This window comes from Gigantopelta aegis, chromosome 13, assembly GCF_016097555.1.
Source record: "Gigantopelta aegis isolate Gae_Host chromosome 13, Gae_host_genome, whole genome shotgun sequence".
NCBI lineage: Eukaryota > Metazoa > Mollusca > Gastropoda > Neomphalida > Peltospiridae > Gigantopelta > Gigantopelta aegis.
The window spans coordinates 13360794-13386008 of NC_054711.1; the positions used below are offsets into that span (position 1 = coordinate 13360794).

The 25215-nt window shown below is 37.3% G+C and overlaps 1 protein-coding gene across 1 annotated transcript in view; it reads left to right on the plus strand.

Annotated features, from left to right (window-relative positions):
• LOC121387145 (multiple epidermal growth factor-like domains protein 11) overlaps positions 1-25215 on the plus strand; it is a 32080-nt gene continuing 6865 nt past the window's right edge. Inside the window, exons 1-10 of the mRNA XM_041518169.1 lie at positions 1-138; positions 892-1033; positions 8348-8494; positions 12559-12699; positions 13843-14052; positions 14589-14777; positions 19456-19587; positions 21069-21212; positions 22028-22168; positions 22985-23131. Of these exons, the coding sequence (XP_041374103.1) occupies positions 907-1033; positions 8348-8494; positions 12559-12699; positions 13843-14052; positions 14589-14777; positions 19456-19587; positions 21069-21212; positions 22028-22168; positions 22985-23131 (1378 nt within the window). The 5' untranslated portion in view covers positions 1-138; positions 892-906. The remainder of the gene's footprint in view (positions 139-891; positions 1034-8347; positions 8495-12558; positions 12700-13842; positions 14053-14588; positions 14778-19455; positions 19588-21068; positions 21213-22027; positions 22169-22984; positions 23132-25215) is intronic.

Genomic DNA, 25215 nt, shown 5'->3' on the forward strand with positions numbered 1-25215 from the left:
ATTCAAATCACTATGGTGAACAGTGTACTGAAGACTGTTCCACTAGACATTGTAATGGAACGTCAACGTGTGACATCATCACCGGACGGTGTCTTGGTGGATGTACAGCAGGATGGATGAATCCAGACTGTAAGACAAGTGAGGCTAACCTATACTTTCTGTTTCTGTTCTAAATATCTGTCTATCAACATCATTTTAATGGTTTGTATGATCTGTTTTATGCAAAATGTTTTATGTGTCAATAACTTTGACAGTACCGAACACTGCGTCATCCATAAAAAGTAAACGTAACAGTGTTTCTCTCTGAATCAATATATAGTTGTCGACCATACGTTCAGATAGTGTAAGCTTTTCTTTAGTCGAGTCGTTAACAGATCACTAGGTGTCTAGAATAAAATGCCGGGAGGTCAATTCTCATTTGTTTATAATAATGTATTCACGAGCTGGAAGACGCCTATGTTGTAATTTCACACTTTAACCATGATGACGCGGATCTGCAAACGGATTCAGCTGCTAGTGTGTTGTCCATGATGTTTGTTAATATAGCATAGTAATGTCTCCATAAAAACACTTATATGTTATATGGGATTAACTGTCTGTAATGTGAATTGAATGTAACGAACTCAGTTATCTTCCTGTTACTATGGATGAGGGTTCTGGTTGCAGTCATTCTTTGCTGGTTTTGTTTATGTGTTCCCTTATTTCTGTCCATCAGTAGGTTACATTAGCAAGATTTTGTAGCAGTAAACGTATCTAATAGACTCTTTCCATGATACACAATGCACACGTGCGCGCCTGCGTGTGTGTGTCACACTTTACTGAAAACATGTAATATTTTCCAGCATGTCTATTTACTGCATTTTGACGTACGTCTGTTTTGTTTATGTTCAGCATGTCAGGCTACCTATGGTTTTCAACTGTAACAAGTCGTGTGATGCCAGACACTGTCTTGGTAGTAAGGACTGTGACGTGTTTTATGGAAACTGTACAGGTGGTTGTCAAGCTGGCTGGGAGTTACCTGACTGCACAACTGGTAGGCAATTACAAGTATTAAATACGAATTATTATACTACATGTATTATACTGTTCTATAAATGCACACAGTACGATTTTCTAGGACAGAAAGGGGGTTTGACGATATTATCTGTGGCTTTATTTTGTTAATTAGTAATCTATAATCGATAAAAGTAGTGAGTCCTTTTTATAACAAAAATAAGTTTATTGTCGTTCTAAAGTTTTAAATAATTTGGACGACAATTTCGAGGGGTCCCTAAAACAATGGACGCAGACATGTGGACCAATTTTGATGCCACGACTTAAAGAAAAATAATGACTGCCCACCCTTGGACCTTCAAGTTATGGGTTTGTATTGTGCGAGGACGTGGTAGCATTGAATAAATACATGAATTAGTGAATGGAGAGAGAGAAAAACCAAATAAGAATATGAATACGATACTAATGACGAAAACTTGTTAAAATACATATATCGCAAGTTGATAAAAAAAAGGGGGCTGGATACATAAACCAATAACATTTTAGAACACAAATAAGAGGAACATTTTAGAAAACAAATATATATATATATATATGGATTTAAATAATGCTAAAATATATCTGATTGACATAACCCGAAATGGATAAAGTGTCGATGATGCGGAAAAATAGAAGGTAATTAAAAAGCAGAGAGAGGGATTAAGTGGATACTTTTTTATATATGTTAATGACACATTCTAGAATATAGTTGTCGATCTGGGGCTTGACATGTTTTGGTGGGTTTGGAAGATATTCTGCAGAGAACGAAAGACCCATAATGTAAATGAAGGAATTTAGAGGTTTCTTGGGATGTTCGAAACCTGGGCAAACCTATACATTATGTTTGACATCTTCGGTTTGACTACACTGAAAGCAACTGGGTGTTAGTCAAAATGTATTTATCAGTATAATGTTCCCCTGCGTGTGCTGTAACCTCACCGTGGTGCAGGGGTGTAACATTCTCTTTGAGAATGGCCAATACAGCACAAAATTGAAGTTTTGAGTAAAATTCATATCCGTAAAATTCTGTGATATTTGTGTTTTTGCACAGTTTTTTACACTGTTTTTGTTTAAGTCTTGAATTTTTATATTGGTGTTGATCATCACTTTATTTATTTGCATTACCATAGTTTGACACCCAATAGCCGATGTATTTTTAGTGCTGGGGTGTCGTTAAACATTCATTCATTCATTCATTCAGTATAATGTTTTGTATTTAAAACATATTGACCATCGGTCTCCAGACTGGTTGGTACTATGTTCTAATCCCAGTCGAGGCATCGGATTATTAATCCAGATACCGACTCCAAACCCCGAGTTAGTGCTCCGCAAGGCTCAATGGGTAGGTGTAAAGCACTTGCACCGACCAGTGATCCGTAATTGGTTCAACAAAGGCCATGGTTTGTGCTATCCTGCCTGTGGGAAGTGCAACTAAAAGATACCTTGCTGCATATCGTAAAATAGTAGCCTATGTGGCGACAGCGGGTTTCCTCTGGAAAAAAACCCGTGTCAGAATGACCATATGTTTGACGTCCAATAGCCGATGATAAGATAAAAAAAATAGATGTGCTCTAGTGGCGTCGTTAAATAAAACAAACTTTACTTTAAAACATATTAAGATACATAAGTGTACGAGACAGGTTGCAGGCGTTGGGCAAACCTTCAGATTCGAGCAATAACGATAGAGCATTACAAGAAGTTTGCTAGCGTGGCGGTCTATTTTTAGATTTATGACGTGCCATCCGTCTTAATACAGAGTAGTTATTTTGCTGTCTGCAACAGAGCCGGTGTATGAGGAACGCAGGTCCCTAGGAACAGTAGTCCTATCGGACCTCCATAGCTTAGGAACCATAGTCCTACCCGGACTTTCATACCTGATTTATTTTAAAGTAGATTTTATCCTAGGACTTGTATTCCTACCGGACTTAAATTCCTTCTACAGCAGTGACAGGAATACTAGTAGATATCCGTTTGTTATGCTCTGCAATTTGCACGAGCTGCCAGAAAGACACGAGAGAAAAAGTGAGGTTTTGGCAGCCTTCCCTCGTAGTGTGATGGATAAGTGTACGAGTCCCTTAAGATTATTGTGGGTTCATATCTCTATGTCAAAATATTAATTTTAAATTTTAGTATCAACTTAATTATTTGTTTACGTCATAGACTTGTGGATCAGATACGTGAGTGAATTTCTGTAATCGTCTTATAGTTTTTGTCAGCATATTGAAGTAGGACGAATATCTTACTGTTTTTTAAAAAGTAAACTAGTGTCCAAAAGAAAGTATACACACTAAGAATATTAATAAGTTTCATCGAAATGAGAAAAATTTGATAAAACAATACATAAACATGTCTCATGTACAAACACAACATTTCCGGGAACAAAACGCGAAACAAATTGACACTGTACGCAAATACCGCATTAAATAAAAAAACGACTTTGGGTGATGTAGCACGAAATCCACGTGCAGACAGGTCACGAGCACAGCAATCAAAAGCACACCAAAGTTATGCCACGATTAAGCAGTATTGAGAGGGAGCGAGCTATTGGAATGGCCCAGCAAGGAGCCACAAACACCGCCATTGCAAGAACGCTCGGCTGCACCCGCGTCACGGTCAGCAGACTGATGCAACGTCTACGACAAACCGGCCACACAGCAGACAGGCCTAAGAGCGGTAGACCATGAGTCACCACGCCAGGTGAGGATCGACACATCCGGACCATTCATCTGAGGGACCGCTTCATGACAGCGACGTCAACGGCAGCGACGGCACTGGGACATCGGATCTGTCGACAGACAGTGTATCGCCGATTAAGAAACTTCGGTATTCGAGCACGTCGACCCTACCGCGGAGTTCACATGACACCTCAACACGGACGTAACCGACTGATATGGGCCAGGCGATATCGACGTTGGCAAGTGCGTAATTGGCGACACGTGATATTCACGGATGAGAGTAGGTTCTGCCTGTTCAGGAATGATGGTAGGGCACGAGTATACAGACGATTAGGTGAATGTGTGGCGCCAAATTGTGTTCAACAAGTCCACCCATTTGGAGGCGGTAGCGTCATGGTTTGGGGAGGGATCTGCAGTGATCTGAAAACGAATCACGTTATTATTCACGGCAACCTGAATGCTCAAAGATATCGGGATGAAATTTTGCTACCCGTTGTGCAGCCATTTATGCAGCAACAACCACATGACATTGTCTACCAGCACGACAGTGCGAGACCTCATACGGCAAGGCTCACCATCGACTTTCTTAATAACGCCAACATCAATGTTTTACCGTGGCCAGCATGTTCTCCAGACATGAATCCCATTGAGCACTTATGGGACTACCTGGATCGGGAAGTTATAGGACGGCCAGTGGCACCAATCACCACTCAACAACTGGAACAATGTCTTCTTCAGGAATGGCAACGCATCACGCCTAACGTCATTCGTCGTCTTACGTCATCCGTGCATCGACGTGTTATGGCGTGTATTAATGCGCATGGTGGGCATACACACTATTAATTCGACATTTGATGACATTTTGCTGAAAATTGAATGACATTTTACAGATTATGAAGACTTGTTAAACAATTATCGTACTGTGCATTTTCACAACCTGACACACACACACACACATCCCCCCCCCCCCCCCCCCCCCCCCCCCCCGTGTTTGTGGGTCTCAGTCAGGCGATATTTCCATGTTTGAATGATTTGACATTGTTCACACTAGATGGCAAGAGTCTCATCTAATGAAATATATACACATTGATTTTCTACATGCTTTTGTTTTCATTCCATGGTTTCCCAAACACAGTGTATACTTTCTTTTGGACATTAGTTTATATAATGCAACTACAGATATGAAGTAGGCTATGTGTTCATGTGTTCAACACGTAGAAATATATATCTAAAAAACAATATGTAACCCAAAATTGTTTTAAAGGCATACTGTCACAGATTTAAGAACCTTATTTTTTTTGTTAAATGGATAATAAGTAAAACATTAATTGTTGGAAACCAAATCTAGCTATTTCATCACTTTAACTGAACCATGATGGAGTGAAATCCATGTCAACCCTCTCGGCAATTTTAGTTTTTGAATTATGGACCATTGCCATAATTCAATTATTTTCACAAAATATCATTAATAAATGGAGTATGGTTGTTATGAAGATGGTTGAAAAAAGTACATTTAGGGACAAATCAAATTGTTTTTGTTCAGGTAATACTTTGTTAGACCATTAAATAGGTCAGTGGTCTGTGACAATATGCCTTTAAATACATGTGTATATATATATGAAAACTGCTAACTCCAAAAAAGTTAACATTTGGCGAACAGCAAAAGACAATTTCTGTATATACCAACATAATTTGTAATAATATGTTTTATAAGTTTATATTTTGAGGGTAAATCACAATCTGATTATTCGTGATTTTCTTAATCTTTGTCCGATCGGACTTCCATTCCTCGGAATCCTAGTCTGTGGGACTTGTATTCCTAGGAATTTAAGTCTGTGGGACTTTTATTCCTGGTACTCCTGGTCCACAGGACTTTCAATCCTAGTATTCCTAGTCCTCTGGAATTTATTTCCGATATTTTGCTTATTACATATATATATATGATTCCTGAAAATCCCTGAAATAAAACTTTGAAAACTGTACTTAGTTCTAGTAGTTAGTACTAATAACTAGTACTATAATGACCAGTTAGGCCCTACTACAATATAAAAATAACAGGAATAATAAGCATGAAAAAATACCTTTTACTGATGAACAATTAAAAATAGCTTCAACACACTTGAAATTAATTATCACTGACTGTCTTATGGCAGTTTTGACCATCATAAGCATAAGAGACGAGTCGGGGAAAGGGTTTCTGTATTGTTATACCTGGCCGTTAGGAACATCATAAGCGTTCGAGACTGGGTGGAGGTGGGGTCCAGGGGGGGGGGGGGTCACGCCCCCAGTGCTGGGGGGTCAATGGACACTTTCGGGTCAAAATGAGCTGGCCTGAAATCTTCATCATGTATTTCCATCATTCTACTCACAATATTAGTTGTAATCCATGCAGACTGATTGGTTTGTAATCCTATATAGCGTCTTGATAGTAATGCGAATATAAATATACGTTGTGTTCCAGATTCGGACATTTTCGTTTCATTCGGGCAATAAAAATCAGCCTGCCCCACCCCACCCCTACTCCCCAAAAGGGAGCCTGAATGCTTATTGTGACCAAAACTGTCAGGTGTAAAAGTGTCATGAGTAGTTAGTCTGTTTAAAAGTATCTTTGTAAATTGTGTGTGCATATTATTGACAGTATGATAATTGTTCAGGGGTTACTGTTTTGTCTTATTCGGTGTAGTGGCCCATTGAGCTGCTAAAACCCACAATTTCTATTAATTGATAAACCTTAATGATAACCATTTAACATAATTTGTTATCGATGGTATGGTTGGTTGGAACTAAGATATCATAGAGCCCAGAGTCTGATATGTCATATGTTAGACCAAATAAATTTTTGAAAATGAGCAAAATTAACAAAGCAGGCACATGTTCAGTAAATTATGCAGGGGGGAGATCTAGACTGTGGCAGGTAGAAATTTGTTTTGAAGAAGGATGTGTAGACCACGCCACCCCACTCCACACCCTATGTACACAAAATGTGTACATACTCTTGCAAATGATATAAATGGAAAATACTGGAATAAAGAGAAAATATTTAAATAAAGAGAGGCGCCAGTATCCCAAGTTAATTAAATAAACCAGCAAGGAAACTGCTTTTCATTTTGTTTACATTTGTAATTTATTTTTTATATGTACCACCGGACTTAAATTTTGATTGTCCAGGAATGCAAGTCCGGCCCGGACATAATATCCTGGCAGTCAGACCAGTAATCCTAAGGAACCTAAGTCCTAGGACTTGCATTCCTAGGTATATTAGACCTGGGACCTGCATTCCTAGGAGACTAAGTCCGGCCAGACAACTATTCCCACGGACTTGCATTCCGTTTACACCGGATTAGTCCAGTGCAGAGAAGGGGTGTAATCATAAAATATTTACTTGCGCTGTACAGTACAATACCGCTGCACGTTGACACTCGGAGTTGAGTGTTTGCGTACAGGGGCATTGTACATAATGTTTTATTTTGTTTATTGGTGTTTGTGTTACAGGCCCACGAAATGCACAGAACACAACGCTCATTCACCCTTTGCTACAGGAGCAATGATACAACTCTCGCATGTCAGACTTTTACCGAACAAGAGACACAAAAAACATTTTCGTGTTGTTTATAAGACAAAAATTGCAAATATTACAGATTTAGCATAATCTACAATCAATCCCTAAGTCATAAGAGCCCATAAAATCGAGAAATTGATACATTTCTTGACACACCTTGACGTTGTCACATTCGCAACCAACAGCAGACAAGAACACGCATATGGAGTGCGCATGCGCTGAGAGTAAGATAGATGGAAAACCTAACTTTTTTCAATGAAAAAATTACTGATCGTGATCTGCACTAATTAACAAATATATTTACACTGATAACTCAGCAAGTATCTCAGGCATTAATTGGCTAGCGACCCGGAAGGAAACCGCCTCCTGTCAAAATGTTTGACACTGGGAATCCCTTGTAGTCTCCGATTTTAGCACGGAATCCTCAAGCTTTTTCCATTAGAAATGGAATCAAAACGATTTAAAGACATGGAAAATCACTATGGAAAAATCAATCGGGAAAAATTTAACAAAAATATTTTCGGGTATAAAAATGTTTGGTTCCATATTCTGAGTGAACTGGCTCACGGCCGCTATTTTATTAAAATAAAAATGGTGTTGACAGTGAAAAAGCCAATGCCAAAACGTTACTTAACCATTGAATTTAATTAGGTCACCGCTCTGTTAGCAAACTTCTTGTAATGATATTTCGGGAACCTATTTACCATGTATTTGCATCATTCTACCCGCACATTTAGTTATAATCTATGTACACGTGTGCACTGATTCCCTTAGAACCCTATATAGCTGTTTGGTAGAAAAGCTAATATGAATAAATGTTGTTATCCAGTATCTGGCATTTTCATTTAATTTGGCAAAAACCAGCCTGCCTCCTACACAAATGGGAGCCCGTACGCCTATGTTAAGGTAAGATAGCATTTAAAAAGAAGAAGCACGATGTGTGTTTATTCTCTTGGATGTAATAAACGGAGGTATTGACAGTGACTAAAAACACGGGGTAGTCCCTTTAAATTTAATATTAAACTGAGCTACTATTCAATAGGTTAACGTAACACGCTGCTGTATGAACATGTGTCTACAGATTGTCAAGATGGTACATTTGGACCCGGATGTCCGTCAAAGTGTAGTGAACGACACTGTAAAGGAGACAACTCGTCTTGTGATGCTCAGAATGGAACATGCCAGCATGGCTGTCAGCCGGGATGGACGAGTCCAAGTTGTAATATTCGTAAGTAATCAAACATATTATAAATTGTATTTGATACTTATGTAATTGTTTTATCTTTAATGGTTAATCTGTATTCCATTACTCGCTAAAAAAAAAATGTTTTCAAATTAAGCATTTTAGTTGATAATATATGCATGCATATATACTGAAAGGAAAAAGAAACGTCGGGTTAACGTTAAAGCCAACAGATAAAATTGTATGACACGACATGTACAATTGTACTTCATATCTATGAAGGACGGACACTAATGATAATACTGGCAATTGTTTTTATTTAAATGTGAAAGAAAATGGCAACATAATCCGATTGCAAATGAGGGTACCCCCCTATAATTGAAATCAAACACTCATGGAAACAATGCATTAATATCCGTCACATGTCATTTAATTCTCGTTGGTCTGTGTATGAGTCCACTAGTCTCACTGGTCTCACTAGTACCGTGTGTGACCACCCCGTGCCTGTGTAGCTGCCCTGACCCTCCTGGTCATGGAATTCATCAAGGCATTCACACTCCTTATTGGAATGTTATTCCATTCGTCTACCACGGCATCTCTGAACTGGGCAAGGGTGATGGGTGGGTTTGGACGATTCCTCACTCTCTTGTCCAACTGATCCCACAAGTGCTCGACGGAGGACGAATCGGGGCTGTAAGCGGGCCAGTCGAGGTGGACGATGTTGTTCGCTGCAAGGAAGTCCCTACACACTCTTGCAACATGCGGCCTCGCGTTGTCTTGTTGCAATGTCAGGTTGTTTTGCTGGACAAAGGGCACGGCATGAGGCTGCAGGATCTCATCCCTGTATCGGACGGCTGTCAGGTTCCCATCGATGACCACCAAAGGAGTTTTCAACCCATGGGAAATTCCACCCCAGACCATGACTGAGCCACCCCCAAATCTCTCCCCACGACGTCGATACACGCGACGTCGCCCGTCCTACCTGGATATTGTGAACCTTGATACATCCGTGAACAGTACACGCCTCCATTGCATCATGCGGAGCCTCCCCGGTGCATGTGCACGCAGCCAATTCATCCAACGTTGTCGACGTAATGGCGTCAGAGGGAGACCAATGTAGGGACGACGCACAACTAGATTGGCCTCTCTCAGCCGATTCCTTACAGTTTTTGGATGGATGGGACGATTGTGGGTGCCTATGGTGTTGCGAGCAGTTTCGGTGGCAGTAAGGTAACGATCGCGCAAATGCGCAAGCCTGATTGCTCGGTCCTCTCGGCGTGACGTTACACGTGGGCGCCCGGACCGGGGACGGTCGGCAACCCTTCCTGTAACCCGTAAACGTATCACAAGACGTTGTATTGTGCGAACATTCACACCAAATTGCACGGCAACTTTTCTTTGTTTATGACCTTGCATGAGCTGTGAAATTGCTTGACCCCTCTCAACTTCGGTCAAGCGTGGCATGATGGCAATTAACGTTTTACCAAATAACGCATCGGATTGTTTTCTCTAACAGGTAACACTACACTGTTGTATGAGTTGTACCCCCGACTTCGTCCGAATCATGCTTTTGCACGTGCTTTTGGTGATTTCCATTGTCTTCCCGTACGCCGCTCCCTATCACACTTCATTGAGTGTGGATTCACGGTATAATGCACAATAATCCAATGAGTTATTTGTACAACTTCCATATAAATCCGCCCACTTATTTAGGAATTTTTCCACAATTTATGACCCAACGTTTCTTTTTCCTTTCAGTATATATCGTTTTGTATCAAATATCATTGTATCAAATAGTTTAAAGCTATCAGCTACACTTATATCTCCGACCTTTTTTTGGTATCTAAATAGTGCCAACATAGACTTATTTGCCTGAGCAGCCAGACACAGATGGTCTTTAAACCAGGATAATTTTGGAGTACACGCAATACCCAAATATTTATACAATGATACTGTATTGCATTATATAGTTTTATTGTATACCACATAATTATAAGCTTTGCTATAAGCCAATACCAAAATTACAATTTGCTATGATTTGGATCAAATCTGTGGTTACCCCAAACGTCCTTCACTAAACATATAAAGTACATAGAAAGGTCATCACGTATGCACCAAAATAGACAAGATGGAAATACCAACATATGTGAAATCTCTCATTAACATGTCGGTTATCCTTATTATTTATCCCAGTAATATAGAGGTATGAAGCTATTTATCCTGTAACTTACCCATGATATCCATGTCATAAACCAATGAGATAATTTAGTGTATTAATCTGTGTAATAATGGCATGCAAATGTAAATTTATATGCACATTTCTATGGTTTCTAGGAAATAACAGTAGTAACAAGGCCTATTGAGATCCATGACCTACTTTGTCGTGACCTTGGCCTACTTTCTATGACCTTGCCACGTCACGGTTTTGGCATGTGACCTCGTCCTACTGACCCGGTCCCGAACTACTTAGACTGGCCCTGACCTACTTAGACTGGTCAGAACCTACTTAGACTGGCCCCGACCTACTTAGCAATGCCCGTGAGCTCTGTCGGTTGAGTGCTCGCTTGAGGTGCTTGCGTCACTAGATCGAACCACCTCGAAGGATCCATTCAGCTGGTTGGATTATTCTCGTTCCACCCAGTGCACCACAACTGGACAAAGGACATGGTACGTGTTTTACTGTATGTGGGAAAGTGTAGGATCCCTTGCTACTAATGAGAAAGTGAAGCGTGTTTCCTCTCTAAAACTGTCAAAATTATGTTTGACATCCAATAGCCGATGATTAATAAATCAACGTGCTCTAGTGGTGTCGTTAAACAAAACCTACCCCTTCTATGTAACCTGTAGGCCTATCTCGCCTTTTCCCCCTTTATTAAGATGAGACAAACACGAACGCGTGTCATTATAATACTGCAGTTTGTGATAAAGATAACTTTTGTTTTTGAAAATTATCTGTGAGTATGATTAAAATACAAAGCAATAGGAATACTCAGAACAATGTGTAAAGTGGTTTATATCGTTTCTATACATGTGCGTGCCTGTGCGTCTAAAATAAAGGTATTTAAAGAAAAAATAGCTGGGGTAATAAATAGAATAATAAACGAGATACCAGTTATTATCAAATTTATGTCCCTCCATAAAGTTCATGACAACTAAAAATTATTTCACTCATGAATTTTGTTTTAATGAAACTGGTATCTTGTTTATTATCATCTACATACCTCGGGCGCTTTGTTGTTAGTTCGCCACGAACATGGTGAATAATTGTTCTGTGAAGGGGTGGATCTAAAAAAAATTACACACCCATTGGTGAGAACATCATTTGTTATTGTTGATAACACATACGTTTAACTCATATGTTTTCAAAACCCTCCGATAACCCAGACATATGAAATAGCCCCTAGAATTTACATTCACAAAGTGTGACAGAAATACGAAATGATTTAAATAGGTGTTAAAAGGAATTATGGACTAGTTACAATCTACAACTCCAGTTGTGTAAGAAGTTACATCATAACATATCTAATTGAAATATAATTGCTTTTACTTTTTGTTTCAATAAAGATTAAATGCCTTTGTGACAGCTAGAACACTTGTTAAACACGTTCTTTCGGCAAACCTCATGGAAAGTAGAGCTCATACCACACGCTCGTACATTAGTATGGCAAAACTGAAACTCACGTTCAAAACATAACAGTTATGAGAATTTTCTGTAATTTCTTTTCAATTCATAGGTGTATGAACAAAAAACATGATAAAATTGTGTGAATCGCTGAAGCCATTTACACAAACGTTTGCCATCCATTTTTGATGAAATGTTTATGGCTATACAGAGATCAACGACTGGTCCAATGAGATTATGTTATTGCTATCTCCACATGAAGATTAATATCCTATTAATCTTCATGTCGAGATGTCGAGATAGCAATATATATATATATAAATGTTATGACGGTTAACAGAGAGATAATGTGTGTGCGTGCGTATGTGAGGAAGGTAGTGGTTATGATGATGGTGATGGTGGCTGTGGTGGTGGTTATGATGATGACCATATGGTTATCGTTCTGATGATCATGATGATAAAACATGAATAATGAATTTGTCTCTAGGATCCTGCCCACCAGGAACATATGGGTTAAACTGTAGCTACACGTGTAACTGTGATGTATCCAGGTGCGATGCTGTCACGGGTTGTTCCGGTGGCGTCAGATTCTGCTACAAAGGATGGTATGGAACAAGATGCACAAAAGGTAAACTAAATTAATTTATATCAGATGTATAGGTAAACTAATAGCGCTATTTAGTAATATTATTGTTTACAGACAGTTCATTTATATATATATATATATATATATATATATATATATATATATATATATATATATATATAATAATAATAATAATAACTAGCATAAACCAGTGTCATCTATGTATATGATGTTTTCAGATTTTATTCGTAATAAATGATATTGCTGATACTGACACACACACACACTCTCTCTCTCTCTCTCTCTCTCTCTCTCTCTCTCTCTCTCTCTCTCTCTCTCTCTCTCTCTCTCTCTCTCTCTCTCTCTCTATATATATATATATATATATATATATATATATAATATAATATAATGAGATTTAATGTTTGGGATGTAAACTTAAACACGGTTTGTTTTCTGTACGGGCATGGTCTCGGATGTGTAGTAGTTAAGCCATCGGACATAGTATGGTGATTTTTTTTTTTTTTTTTCTAAATAGTCCGACACACTTTATTTTGATAACCCGCCTAATTTACTGAAATCATAGTCATCTTTTTTGGCTGAGCATTCAAAGTTTATATGAGCAGAATGATTGTTCTCCTTTTTGGTTTTAGGTCTCTTACCTTCTAAATGTATTCCAAATTCTGCCCACCCCAAACTTACCCACCGCTTCCTGTCCCGGACTTCGTCACTGACGAAGTTGGAGACTAAGCCCATGATGGGCATGCTAACAAACTTCGCGTTATAGGAGCACATAAAAAAAGAGTTCAGATTGAGGTGTTGTTAAACAATGTGGATATACTTTACTTTTAAATTGGCATTTCTTTTGTCACGATCTGGATTTTTTGTTCTTGCAGTCAGATAGCCTATTGTTTATTAAGGAACTGAATACTATTTCACTCTTTTGTCATGTATATTTCAGAAAATGTAACTCTATTGAAAACAACCTTCCTGAGTTCATACCATGATGGCATTCTTCCGAATTCGTCTGTACGTGCTCACGATCTGTGTTTTGGGGGTGTTTTCTCTTGCAGTCAGTTAGCCTATTATTTATTAAGGCATTAAATCTTATTCCACTAAAATGAACACTTTTGTGTTATATATATATATATATATATATATTTTTTTTTATTTTTTTTTCTTCAGAAAATGTAGCTTTATTGAAAACTACCTATCAAAGTTCATACGGTGATGCCATACTTCCGAATTCGTCTGTGCTTGCTGTAGATGGCAACCGTAAGGTTGATGATGCAGACTACTGCATACTAACCGGTGCACAGCCATACACGTGGTGGGAAGTAGACTTGGGAAGAAACTATTACATACACACACTATCTATTTTCTTCCTCGCTAATGGTAAATATTTGCATATACAATACACGTATAAAACGTAAGCTTGCATATTTATTGTGCTTATGGTTGCTTAGTTGGTTATTATATTTATTTTTGATATGTAGTTATTGATGGGTTTTTTTTACGTACGGACGTGTGCCTGAGCATGTGTGTACATATGTGTTGTTATGTACTGGAATGGTTGCAACGCATTCTCCGTAGAAGCAATATTAGATCATACTTTTGCTTATGAGTTCGCTTTGAAATACAAATCATGTTATAATAATCTTTATCATCTGTAGTCATTGTTTTAAACGTACAACTTTGTTTACCATTATTGATCTATCAGTATTTCAAAAGGTTGAGAAAATGCATATGTTGGCAAGCCTTGTAACCTTTTTGTCGAGTATCTCTCAAGCACCACTTCAAACAAATTTTTAACGCATCTGCGTGTGTAGTTATACCCTTCATGTAATGTACTATGAACATGTAAACGACACACATAATGCTGTTTTATGGTAACTATTAAACTGATTTTTATTTTATTATTATTTATGCAGACACAGTTCGTAAAGATGGTGTAAATGTATACAGTTCTCTGTTTGCAAACCAAAGTAACGCCGGGCACTTGTGTGAAAACATAACTCTAAGTAATCAGTTCGTAACCTTTCTGAATTGTGACGACACCGCTAGATACATCACACTCTACGGAAACACGTCAATGGACTTTTGTGAAGTTGAAGTATACGGTAAGACAACCATCTGATGTTTTTAGTAATTAAATATACACGTACATATAGTTCTTGAATACATTTTCTACAAACATATTGTTCTCTCTCAACATAATGATTCAGTGTATTTTCGGACATTGTGAAATATCTTGCACGCATATCAAAAATAATAATAAAGAGGTATGTTTGTAGTAACGCTGCAGGTCGGGCGACAACACGAACAGAACAGAACGTAGTGCGTTTTAATCCTGCTTTAATTATTGAAGATAGACAATCTGCATGCATGTATATGCATGTATGTATGTTTGTCTGTCTGTTTGAATGTATGTATACGTACGTATGTATTGATGTACACGTATCTATATTCTATGTGTGTCCGGTTTGACTAGTACACGCATTGATATCAACTTTAGGAACCGAATCTCCAACAGTTTTAAGACCACCACGGTGATCCCTCGGCCACCGCGTCATTCTTCGGCTCGGGGCACAAGATCATACAGAGGGTATAAAAATCCATAAAGTCCTCGTCATGCTTCTACAACTTATAACATCGGACTACAGGCTGGTAGGTACAGGGTTCGCAGCCCGGTACCGGCTCCAACCCAGAGTGAGTTCTTAAGGGCTCAGTGGGTAGGTGTAAGGCCACTACACCCTCTTCTCTCTCACTAACCACCAACAAACTAACAACTAACCCACTGTCCTGGACAGGCAACCCAGATAGCTGAGGTGTGTGCCCAGGACAGTGTGCTTGAACCTTAATTGCATATAAGCACGAAAATAAGTTGAAATCAATCAATCAAACAAATTATAATGTTAGAACAACCTAGGTGTGCAGCCATATCTGCATTGTTGCTGACATTTTCGATTTTGCGGTACAAATGGACTAAAGGTAGAACTGTGCGTGATTTATATTGGCTGTTCCATCACTAGGCATCATAACTATGTCACAAACGAATATTTAGTCATGGCAATTGTATAGTATTTTGTAGAGAAACGTTTTAGTTTTACTGGCATGTTTGTTTAAAAACAAATGTCTTAAAAGGTAAAAGGACTATCGTGAGTTTGCAACCATTATACGATATTTGCTACTAACAAAGTATGTTTTTTTAAACTTAGAATATCAGTGTCTGTAAATCCAATTTATTTACGATCGTGTGATAATATTTTCTGAACTCATTTTTCATTTTACGTTGTGATATATATTTGTTCGTACGTACGAATTACTTGAGAGTTAAATTCTGGTTCGGGCTACTACAAACATTAACACGGAAATTTAATGTGTACTTTTATTCATCACTATAGGATATAAAACGAGTTTCCATTTTGTATCATGTTTATGTCCCGAGTGAAATATTTTTTAATTGTCACAAGATTTAGCGAGTAACAATGTATATTATTTCTTGAGGGACATAAACATGATACGAAATGGTAGCGAGTTTAATATCTCATTTATTACCCATAATATATCACTCACTTAGTTGACGTTCTTGTAAGGTTGTAGTGCGTCATCGTGTGCCATCGAAGTGTTACCCCCAAATTAGCGTTCTAATGGGACCAATCACTTTCATATGTACCAGTATATTTTTAACTACATGGGTAATAACAAAAGTGTATGGTTCTCAGACACAAGGAACGCGAACACTAAACAGTCACTTTAATGATATGTTTTAAAGGGACATTCCTGAGTTTGCTGTACTTTCTAAGATGTTATCGACAAACAGAGACTTTGTAACGATTGTAATTACATATCAAATATCTGCATACAATATTAGTGGCTGTATAATAAATGTGTTTCTGGTCGTTCTACTAGTTGTACTAGGTTAGAGCACATTGATATATATATATATATATATATATATATATATATATATATATATATATATATATATACATATATATATATATATAATGTTATTACCAGAGTGTTTGTCGGTATCGTCAGTATCATATATTAGGAATACAAATTGTATTATGCGAGCCTCTGGAGAGCATAATACATTATTCTTATTCCTAATATATGATATTGACGATACCGAAATACACGAGGGTAATAATCTCTTTATCATATAAGCTCAAGCTTAATACAACGTGTTTTTGTAAACTGTACACGCAACTTTAATTCCAGTCCGCCATTACTAGATATCCAAATGACGTAAGAATATGTGGCGCGGTGTATTTTTGAATATACATGACGTCAAACTCGAATGACGTCATTTTGGATGTCCTTACATCAAAATAAAGTTATGGCTAACATGTTTTTGTTTTCTGAACGCTGGACAGCTTTCAGTGTCAAATTACCATTGAAATGTTTTTATTTGATGACTGAATGCATACGTCAATCATGGAGTGTCACCCATGTACGTTTGCTTAAATGTGAATAAACCTAGTGCCGAGACCTCGACTAATTTACATCTAATTTGCAAATTTATCAAATTCTTAAAGTATGTGATCTGAAAAATACCACATACTTTGATTGCACTGAAAATGTAAGATATTATATGATATAATATATATATATATACATATATATACATACATATATATATATACATACACATACACATACACATATATACATATATATACATATACATAATATATACATACATACATACATATATATATTATATATATATATATATATATATATATATATATATATATATATATATATATATCCATACATACATATACTCATGGGTTTCCCCAGGGCGGTTAGGCATAGCGGCCCGACACGCCTTGGTCCGTAAAGTAAGCGCTTTGACGGCGTGGAAGCGCCTTAAATCAATTGCCGCTACGCCTTGATTTGAAGTACTTTAGAAAAACAATTATCACAAGTACGAGCGTGGCAGTCGACTACCTCTTGCAAAGAACTTGTGTACCAGTATATCAAGAACACCTTATCATTATGACAGGTATAACACTTCCAAAATACGTAACAATGGACCAGTCGTCTGCTCACAATTGGTGTTTGGTAATTTTACCACATCTACTGGGACCGCTAATCCTCCAGGAAGGCGCTTACGCGTAATGGGATTCCCGTGCCGAGCAATCAAGCTTCAAGGCCGATCAAAGAAGGTGCCAAATGACAGAATCATCTGTACCAGTTAACTGAATAAAGGATAGGTGAATCACTTTTTAAAAGTGCAGTTAAGTTGGCAATTAATCATTTCTATCCTAGCACACACACACGCAAAAAAAACCATCCAGGATTCGCACCATCGGTTGCCAAATTATCCATTGGCAAAGTAAATATTATTTTTACAAAAAAATAGCTAATACAGTTTGCAAGTGGCTAAAATTGTGGCTGAGCCATTTTCTATCTTCTGATGTGAACAAACGGTTACATAATCTATCCGACACCTCAAACATAATAACAATATCAAATGTTCAATTAGCGTAATAGCATTTCCGCGACCGGTAACGAGAAACGGTGTTATCCAGAATACAGCGTAGGCCTTATTATGTTTGCTTCTTTTAATAATCTCGGTTATTAATTTATTAATTTTAACGGCATGCATTCGACATGTATGGCAGCATTTTGACGGTGATTCAATGTCTGGAAGATCTGTAACTTGTTATTTTAACTTTATAAAGTCTTTGAACCAAAGTAATAAAAACAAACCGACAATGCGTGACAATTTGAATACACATGCCAGTTCAGGGCCAAAGCCATGTAGGCTATCCCAAGGCTGAGTTCCACCAGACCGAGCGAAAATAAAACATTCACTACACTGGTTTGTGCGCTTCACGTTAAACCAAAATGGACACGCCGGAGACCAATCAAATAGTTTGCGAACGTTAGGAAAAACATTCGTTGGCTGAACTGAGGAGAGCTCTCAGCGCGAATACACGTCATGCTTCAGAGTCAGCGGACACTCACGTGTCAAGAGACATCGTTGAGGACATTAAACAATACGATTACACAGAAGTAAATCTTCATGTAAATTTGCAGAAAAACAGTAGTTTACCTAATGAATACCTAACTGCAGTTTCGTTTATTTCCTTTGTTTTGTTAATTTTGTACCTATGGTCGAGAGCACGCATGCAGATCGCAATCGCGGGAAATGAACATGCAGTATTTATACAAATTGCAGTTAAACGTACACTGAATTAGTTTACAAAAATCATATTTGTTAGATAATGTTAGAGATATAATTGTAAGACTGTGAGGTGACATTTAATAAGTTAGCGGGATTTTAAAAAGACCGTAAATATTAACTTTATTAACGTGGGTTTTAAAAAAAAAAATTATTCTTATTTTTTTATATAAATGGAATATACTGTGAAGTCAACATTCTTAACCTAGGTATTTTACAAGCAGAAATTACAACACGCATTTAACACTACGCTGAAATCAACAGCAACGACATGGATCAAATTATGAAATTGTTGGGGGTGGAGAATTGAAGGGTTACTTAAAAAAAGTTAAAAAAGCATGATTGGCTGGATTGAAGGCAAACATTTAACTGTTTTCAACCCACTACCCCACTTAGTTTTTGGCTTGATTTGTGTTATACTGATGCTAAACATGTAAGCGCCTTAAAAATATCCTGGGAAAGGCCTGATACTGCTCGGTGTGACTTTTGTTTTCTTAAATAAATATTGTTGTTTATAGTAATCGATCTACTCTTTTTTCAACATCCATAAGAACGTGTGCAATCACTTGTTCATATAGATCTAACTCTATTTTCAGTCTGTGAACCTGGCACGTTCGGTGATGGCTGCACTCAGTTTTGTCACTGCCTGAATGGACCGTGCAATCATAATACAACTGTGGAATGCGCAGGAGGATGTAAACCAAACTGGACTGGACAGGCGTGTAGTGGTATGCAATAAGTACAGTTAATCAAAGCAAATACAAATATCGCAATTTAAAAAAAAAAAAAAACGACAACACACAAACATTCCCATGCGTAATCGTTGGTTTAGTATTGTTTCAGTATCTGAAACTAATCACTTTTTTAACTACTGAGTATTGTGATGTATATGTATATAATTGCATGTACCTACAAATAAAATACGTAAATAAAAACGTTATAACCTATATCAGCCGTACATACATTTTGTATTTTTATTTTGAAATCATGTTCGTGTTACGGGCGTGGACTGCACGTTTTAACTTCACGTCTTTTGCAACAGAAAGTTGTAGTCTCGGTTATACTCGGACAATTTAGAATTAACTATGAAGATTATGGCGGAAAACGTACTTCGACATCGTTTGGATACACGCACTATTTACGTCTCACAAAACGTATATCATTTCTCAGTTTTAAACCGATGATTTTTGCTGCTATTTCATCGGTTCATGTTACACAAAAAAGGTTAATGGAAAATATTGTTTTGTTTAATGACACCACTGGAGTACATTGGTTTATAAATCATCGGCTATTGGAAGTCAAACATTTGGCAATTCTGACATATAGTCTTAGAAAGGAAACAATGGATATTGTGTATGTACTATCCCACATACAGGGTAGTACAGGCTAGTACATACCACTGCCTTCGTTACACCAGTTATGTTGCACCGGCTGGAACTAGACATATCCCAATTGACCCACTAACTGGGATCGATCCCAGACCGACCAGATTAATGGCGTAGGTTATTGGCTTTATCTCGTGAAGGTAAGAATGAGGACCTCCACCGGCGTTCGTTGTTGTTTTGTTTGTTGTTGTTGTTGTTGTTTTGGGGGTGTTTTGGGTGGTGGTGTTGTTTGTTTGTTGTTGTGATTTTTTTGGTGTCTGGGGGGATATGTTTATGTTTTTTGTTTGTATGGGGTTGTTTTTGTTTTTTGTTTTTGTGAGTTTATGGATTTATTCTTAAATGTTCAGCATCTCAACAAAAAGAATGAATAAATCATCTGTATTCCTGAATTTTGATATAATGTTCAAACTAATGAACGAAACATTTAGCAAAATTCATGACTTCATTCTTGTGAATTTCAATATTTTTACGTGCCAAAATAGTTTTTAAAGTCATAATTCCAAAATAAACCTGTATTGTGTATATAACAAGTCGACCCAGACAGGTCACGTGACAAGCGATACATTGCTTTATAACACACGGAACTATCAGCTGTAAATAATAATAATTTTGAAAAGGTAATACATTAAAGAAAAATAGTATTTAAAGAGGAAACATCAAACGTGTGCAGTAACTATGTATATGACTCGTAAATGTATTTATAGAGTCACTTTAATCAGTTAATACATACAGTGGTTGTCTTGTGAACAAAATAAACCATCATCAAATGCTCAATTACTTCATTCGTTGTGAAATGTCATTCATGTAGTATGATATATTTCCAGTTTGTGATTCAACTCACTATGGTGAACTATGTACTGAAGACTGTTCCACTAGACATTGTAATGGAGCGTCAACGTGTGACGTCATCACCGGACGGTGTCTTGGTGGATGTACAGTAGGATGGATGAATCCAGACTGTAAGACAAGTGAGGCTAACCTATACTTTCTGTTTCTGTTGTAAATATCTGCATATCAACATTATTTTAATGGTTTGTATGATCTAGTTTATGCATATCAGTACCGTAAAACGATTATTTACGACATGGTGACCCTTAATATAAAACATAGGCATATATAGTTTTTAGCAGCGTCAGACTCAGGGTGGGAAAAAACACCTCAAGCGAGCACTCAACCGACTTAGTTAACTCCCGCCACAGACTCAGAATGGAAGATTAAAGACTAACCAATACAGCATGACGTTAATAACACAATGCTTTATATGTTTATAATTTTGACAGTAAAAAAAAAATGAGTCATCCATAAAAAGTAAAAGTCTCTGGATCAGTATACAGTTGTCGATCATACCTTCACCTAGTGTAAGCTTTCCTTTAGTCGAGTCGTTAGCAGATCACTAGGTGTAGAACGTACCTTCAGTTAGTGTAAGATGTCTTTTAGTCGTTAGCAGATGTCTAGAATACAATGCAGGGATATCAACTCTCATTTGTTTATCATAATGTATTCACAAGCTGCTAGACGCCTATGTTGTCATTTCATATTTCAGCCGGGATGACGCGGATCTGCAACGCAACTCAGCTGCTAGTGTGTTGTTCATAATGTTTGTTAATAGGTTACATTAGCAACAGTTTGTAGCAGTAAAGGTGTCTAATAGACTATTTCCATGATACGCGAGTGTGCGTGCGTGCGTGTGTGTGTCACACTTCAATGAAAACATGTAAGATTTTCCAGCATGTCTTGAGATAGTTATTGCATTTTCATTTACGTCTGCTTTATTTATTTTCAGCATGTCAGGACACCTACAGTTTTAATTGTAACATGTCGTGTGATGCCAGACACTGTCTTGGTAGTAAGGACTGTGACATGTTTTATGGAAACTGTACAGGTGGTTGTCAAACTGGCTGGGAGTTACCTGACTGCACAACTGGTTGGTGATTCAAAGTATTAAATATGAATTATTAAACTACATGTATTATGCTGCTCTATGGATGTACACAGTATGATTTTCCAGAAGAGAAAGGGGGTTCGTTAAATGGATCTATGGCTTTGTTTGTTTAATTAGTAATCTAATCTACATAAAAGTAGTGGGGCTATTTCGTAATGAAAATAATTTTATTTGAGTCTTTCTAACGGTTTAAGCAATTTGGACGTCGATTTTAACGGTCCCCTAAAAAAATTGAAGCATTATGTAGATCAGTTTTGATTCCACGACTTAAAATGAAATAATGACTAGCCCATCCATGGATCTACGGGTTATGGTTTTGCATGGTGTGAGGACGTTTTTGTTTCCAATTGATTAGTGAATGAAGAGAAAAGAAAAAAACCGAACATAATAATATAAATACGACAATGATTATGAAGAAAACTTGTTAAAATACATATATCGCAATTTCATAAGATCTTTATATTAATTTAAAATATTAAAATATAAATTTATTATTATGTGTAAACTAAAAACAGTAACTAAACGCTAAGTTAAGCACATCCATTAAAAATGGCCAGATACACATACCAATAACATTTTAGAACACCAGACAAGAGGAAAAGTTTGGAAAACACAAATGAGAGCCCGTACGCTTATGTTAAAAGGAAGAAGCAGGATGTGGGTTTATTATCTTGATTGTAATAAACGGAAGTATTGACATTGACTAAACGCTCAGGATAGTGCCATTAAATTTAATATTAAACTGAACTACTACTCTATAGGTTATAATAACACGCTGCTGTATGTATATGTCTGCAGAATGTCAAGGTGGTACTTTTGGACCCGGATGTCAGTCAAAGTGCAGTGAACGACACTGTAAAGGAGACAACTCATCTTGTGATGCTCAAAATGGAACATGCCTAGATGGCTGTCAGCCGGGATGGACGAGTCCAAGTTGTAATATTCGTAAGTAATCAAACATATATATTATAAATATTATTTGACAATTATGTAATTATTTTATTTTTAATAGTTAATGTGTATTCCATTACACACTGATATTGTTTTATGTTGCATATAAAGCAGAATTGTCCAAGTTGCAAGTGACATATTGCAATATTTACAGTGGCGGCACTTTATTAAGAAATAGTGGTACAGTTCGAGGTTGTCAGACTCCTTTCCAATTTTGCTTGTGAAGGACATTTTCACAGATACATCAAATATAACACACACATTTAAAAATTGCTGACCATACCGTCTGCGCCGCCCCTGATTTAATTTTACTTTAACATCCACACATAACTTCAAATTAATTGATACCAAACAACTATAAGCTTTGCATAAAAAACAATATGAAAAATTGTAATTTTCTATGGTTTGGTACAAACTGTGGTTATCATTAACATAGAAAGGTCATCACGTATGCACCGAACTCGACAAGATGGAGCTTCCAGCATCTGTGAATTCACTCATTAACATGTCGTTATCCTTATTAGATATCCCAATAATTAGACTTATAAAACTATATATCCTATAACTTACCCATGATATCTATGTGATAAACCCATGATATACTTTAGTGTAGTAATCTGTGTAAAAATAGTATGCAAATTTAAAGATATATGCAATACCTGTATACTTGAGCGTCACCGTCACCGTTTCATAAGATTTCGTTAAAATGTGTGACGTCAGACTAATTTGTGCTAATCGTGATGGTGTAATATTACCGATGGAGGCGAATTTACTACTGTGATGTACTAACTATTGAAAGAAAATGTTATTAGTAAAATATGAACCTTGTCTGGCTTCTAAAAAATACTGATTAACGTAGACTCGGTTGATATTTTCCATATTCATGACCATACCTCCCTGTATTAGTAAATGTGTTCTAATTTGTATTTATGATCAATAAGCGACTTGTGACTGGCCCTTTTAATCTAACTGAACAGTAATAATAACCTCAAATGCATAATAGCACAGTCATACTATTATAATAGGTTAAGTGGGTGATTTAGATTTGCATCCAGTTTAATACATAATAATACCTTATCGATGGTATTAATACCACAGATCAGTAAACTGCAAATCGGTACAGTAGGTTCAGATCCATGTGAATGGGTGAAATAGGTGCCACTTGGTGCTTTTAAATATTATAGTATAATATGTGTAAGTCTTATTATTTTTTTTATTAACGTATAATAGCATTACTTCCATAATAAATATTATTTCGTCAACTCCATTTTAGGGTCATTCCATTAAGTATTTGCCTGAGATACTTAGGTATATAGGATCGAACCGCATCGTCAGATACATTGGGTTTTCCCTGTGTCATTCAGTGCCCCATGACTGGTACATATCAAAGACCGTGTTTATTCCTTAAAATTGGCTGTCCTCCTATAGACAAGGCACTAGATAGAAATAAATGTTTTATTCAACGACGCACTCAACACATTTTATTTACGGTTATATGGCGTCAGGCATATGGTTAAGGACCACACAGATTTTGAGAGGAAACCCGCTGTCGCCACTACATGGGCTACTCTTTCCGATTGGCAGCAAGGGATCTTTTATTTGCGCTTCCCACAGGCAGGATAGCACAAACCATGGCCGTTGTTGAATCATTTATGGATCACTGGTCGGTGCAAGTGGTTTACACCTACCCACTGAGCCTTGCGGAGCACTCACTCAGGGTTTGGAGTCGGTATCTGGATTAAAAATCCCATGCCTCGACTGGGATCAGAACCCAGTACCTACCAGCCTGTAGACCGATGGCCTAACCACTACGCCACCGGTCAGGCACTAGATAGATTCAAGGAATGAAGGACTACTTTGACAAATGCCCATTTGACTCTGTATTTTGCAGAGATGGCCCTGACAATGCATTACGGTTTTGTTGCTCAGATGGATGCTATCCTATCTTGGGAATTGCAATAGGGATTCATGGAATCGACAACTCATTTTGCCAAGTGCTCATTTTACTCTGCAGTGTGCCGAGATATGGTCTTCATCCCGGATTACGGTTTTGTAGTACACACACACACACACACACA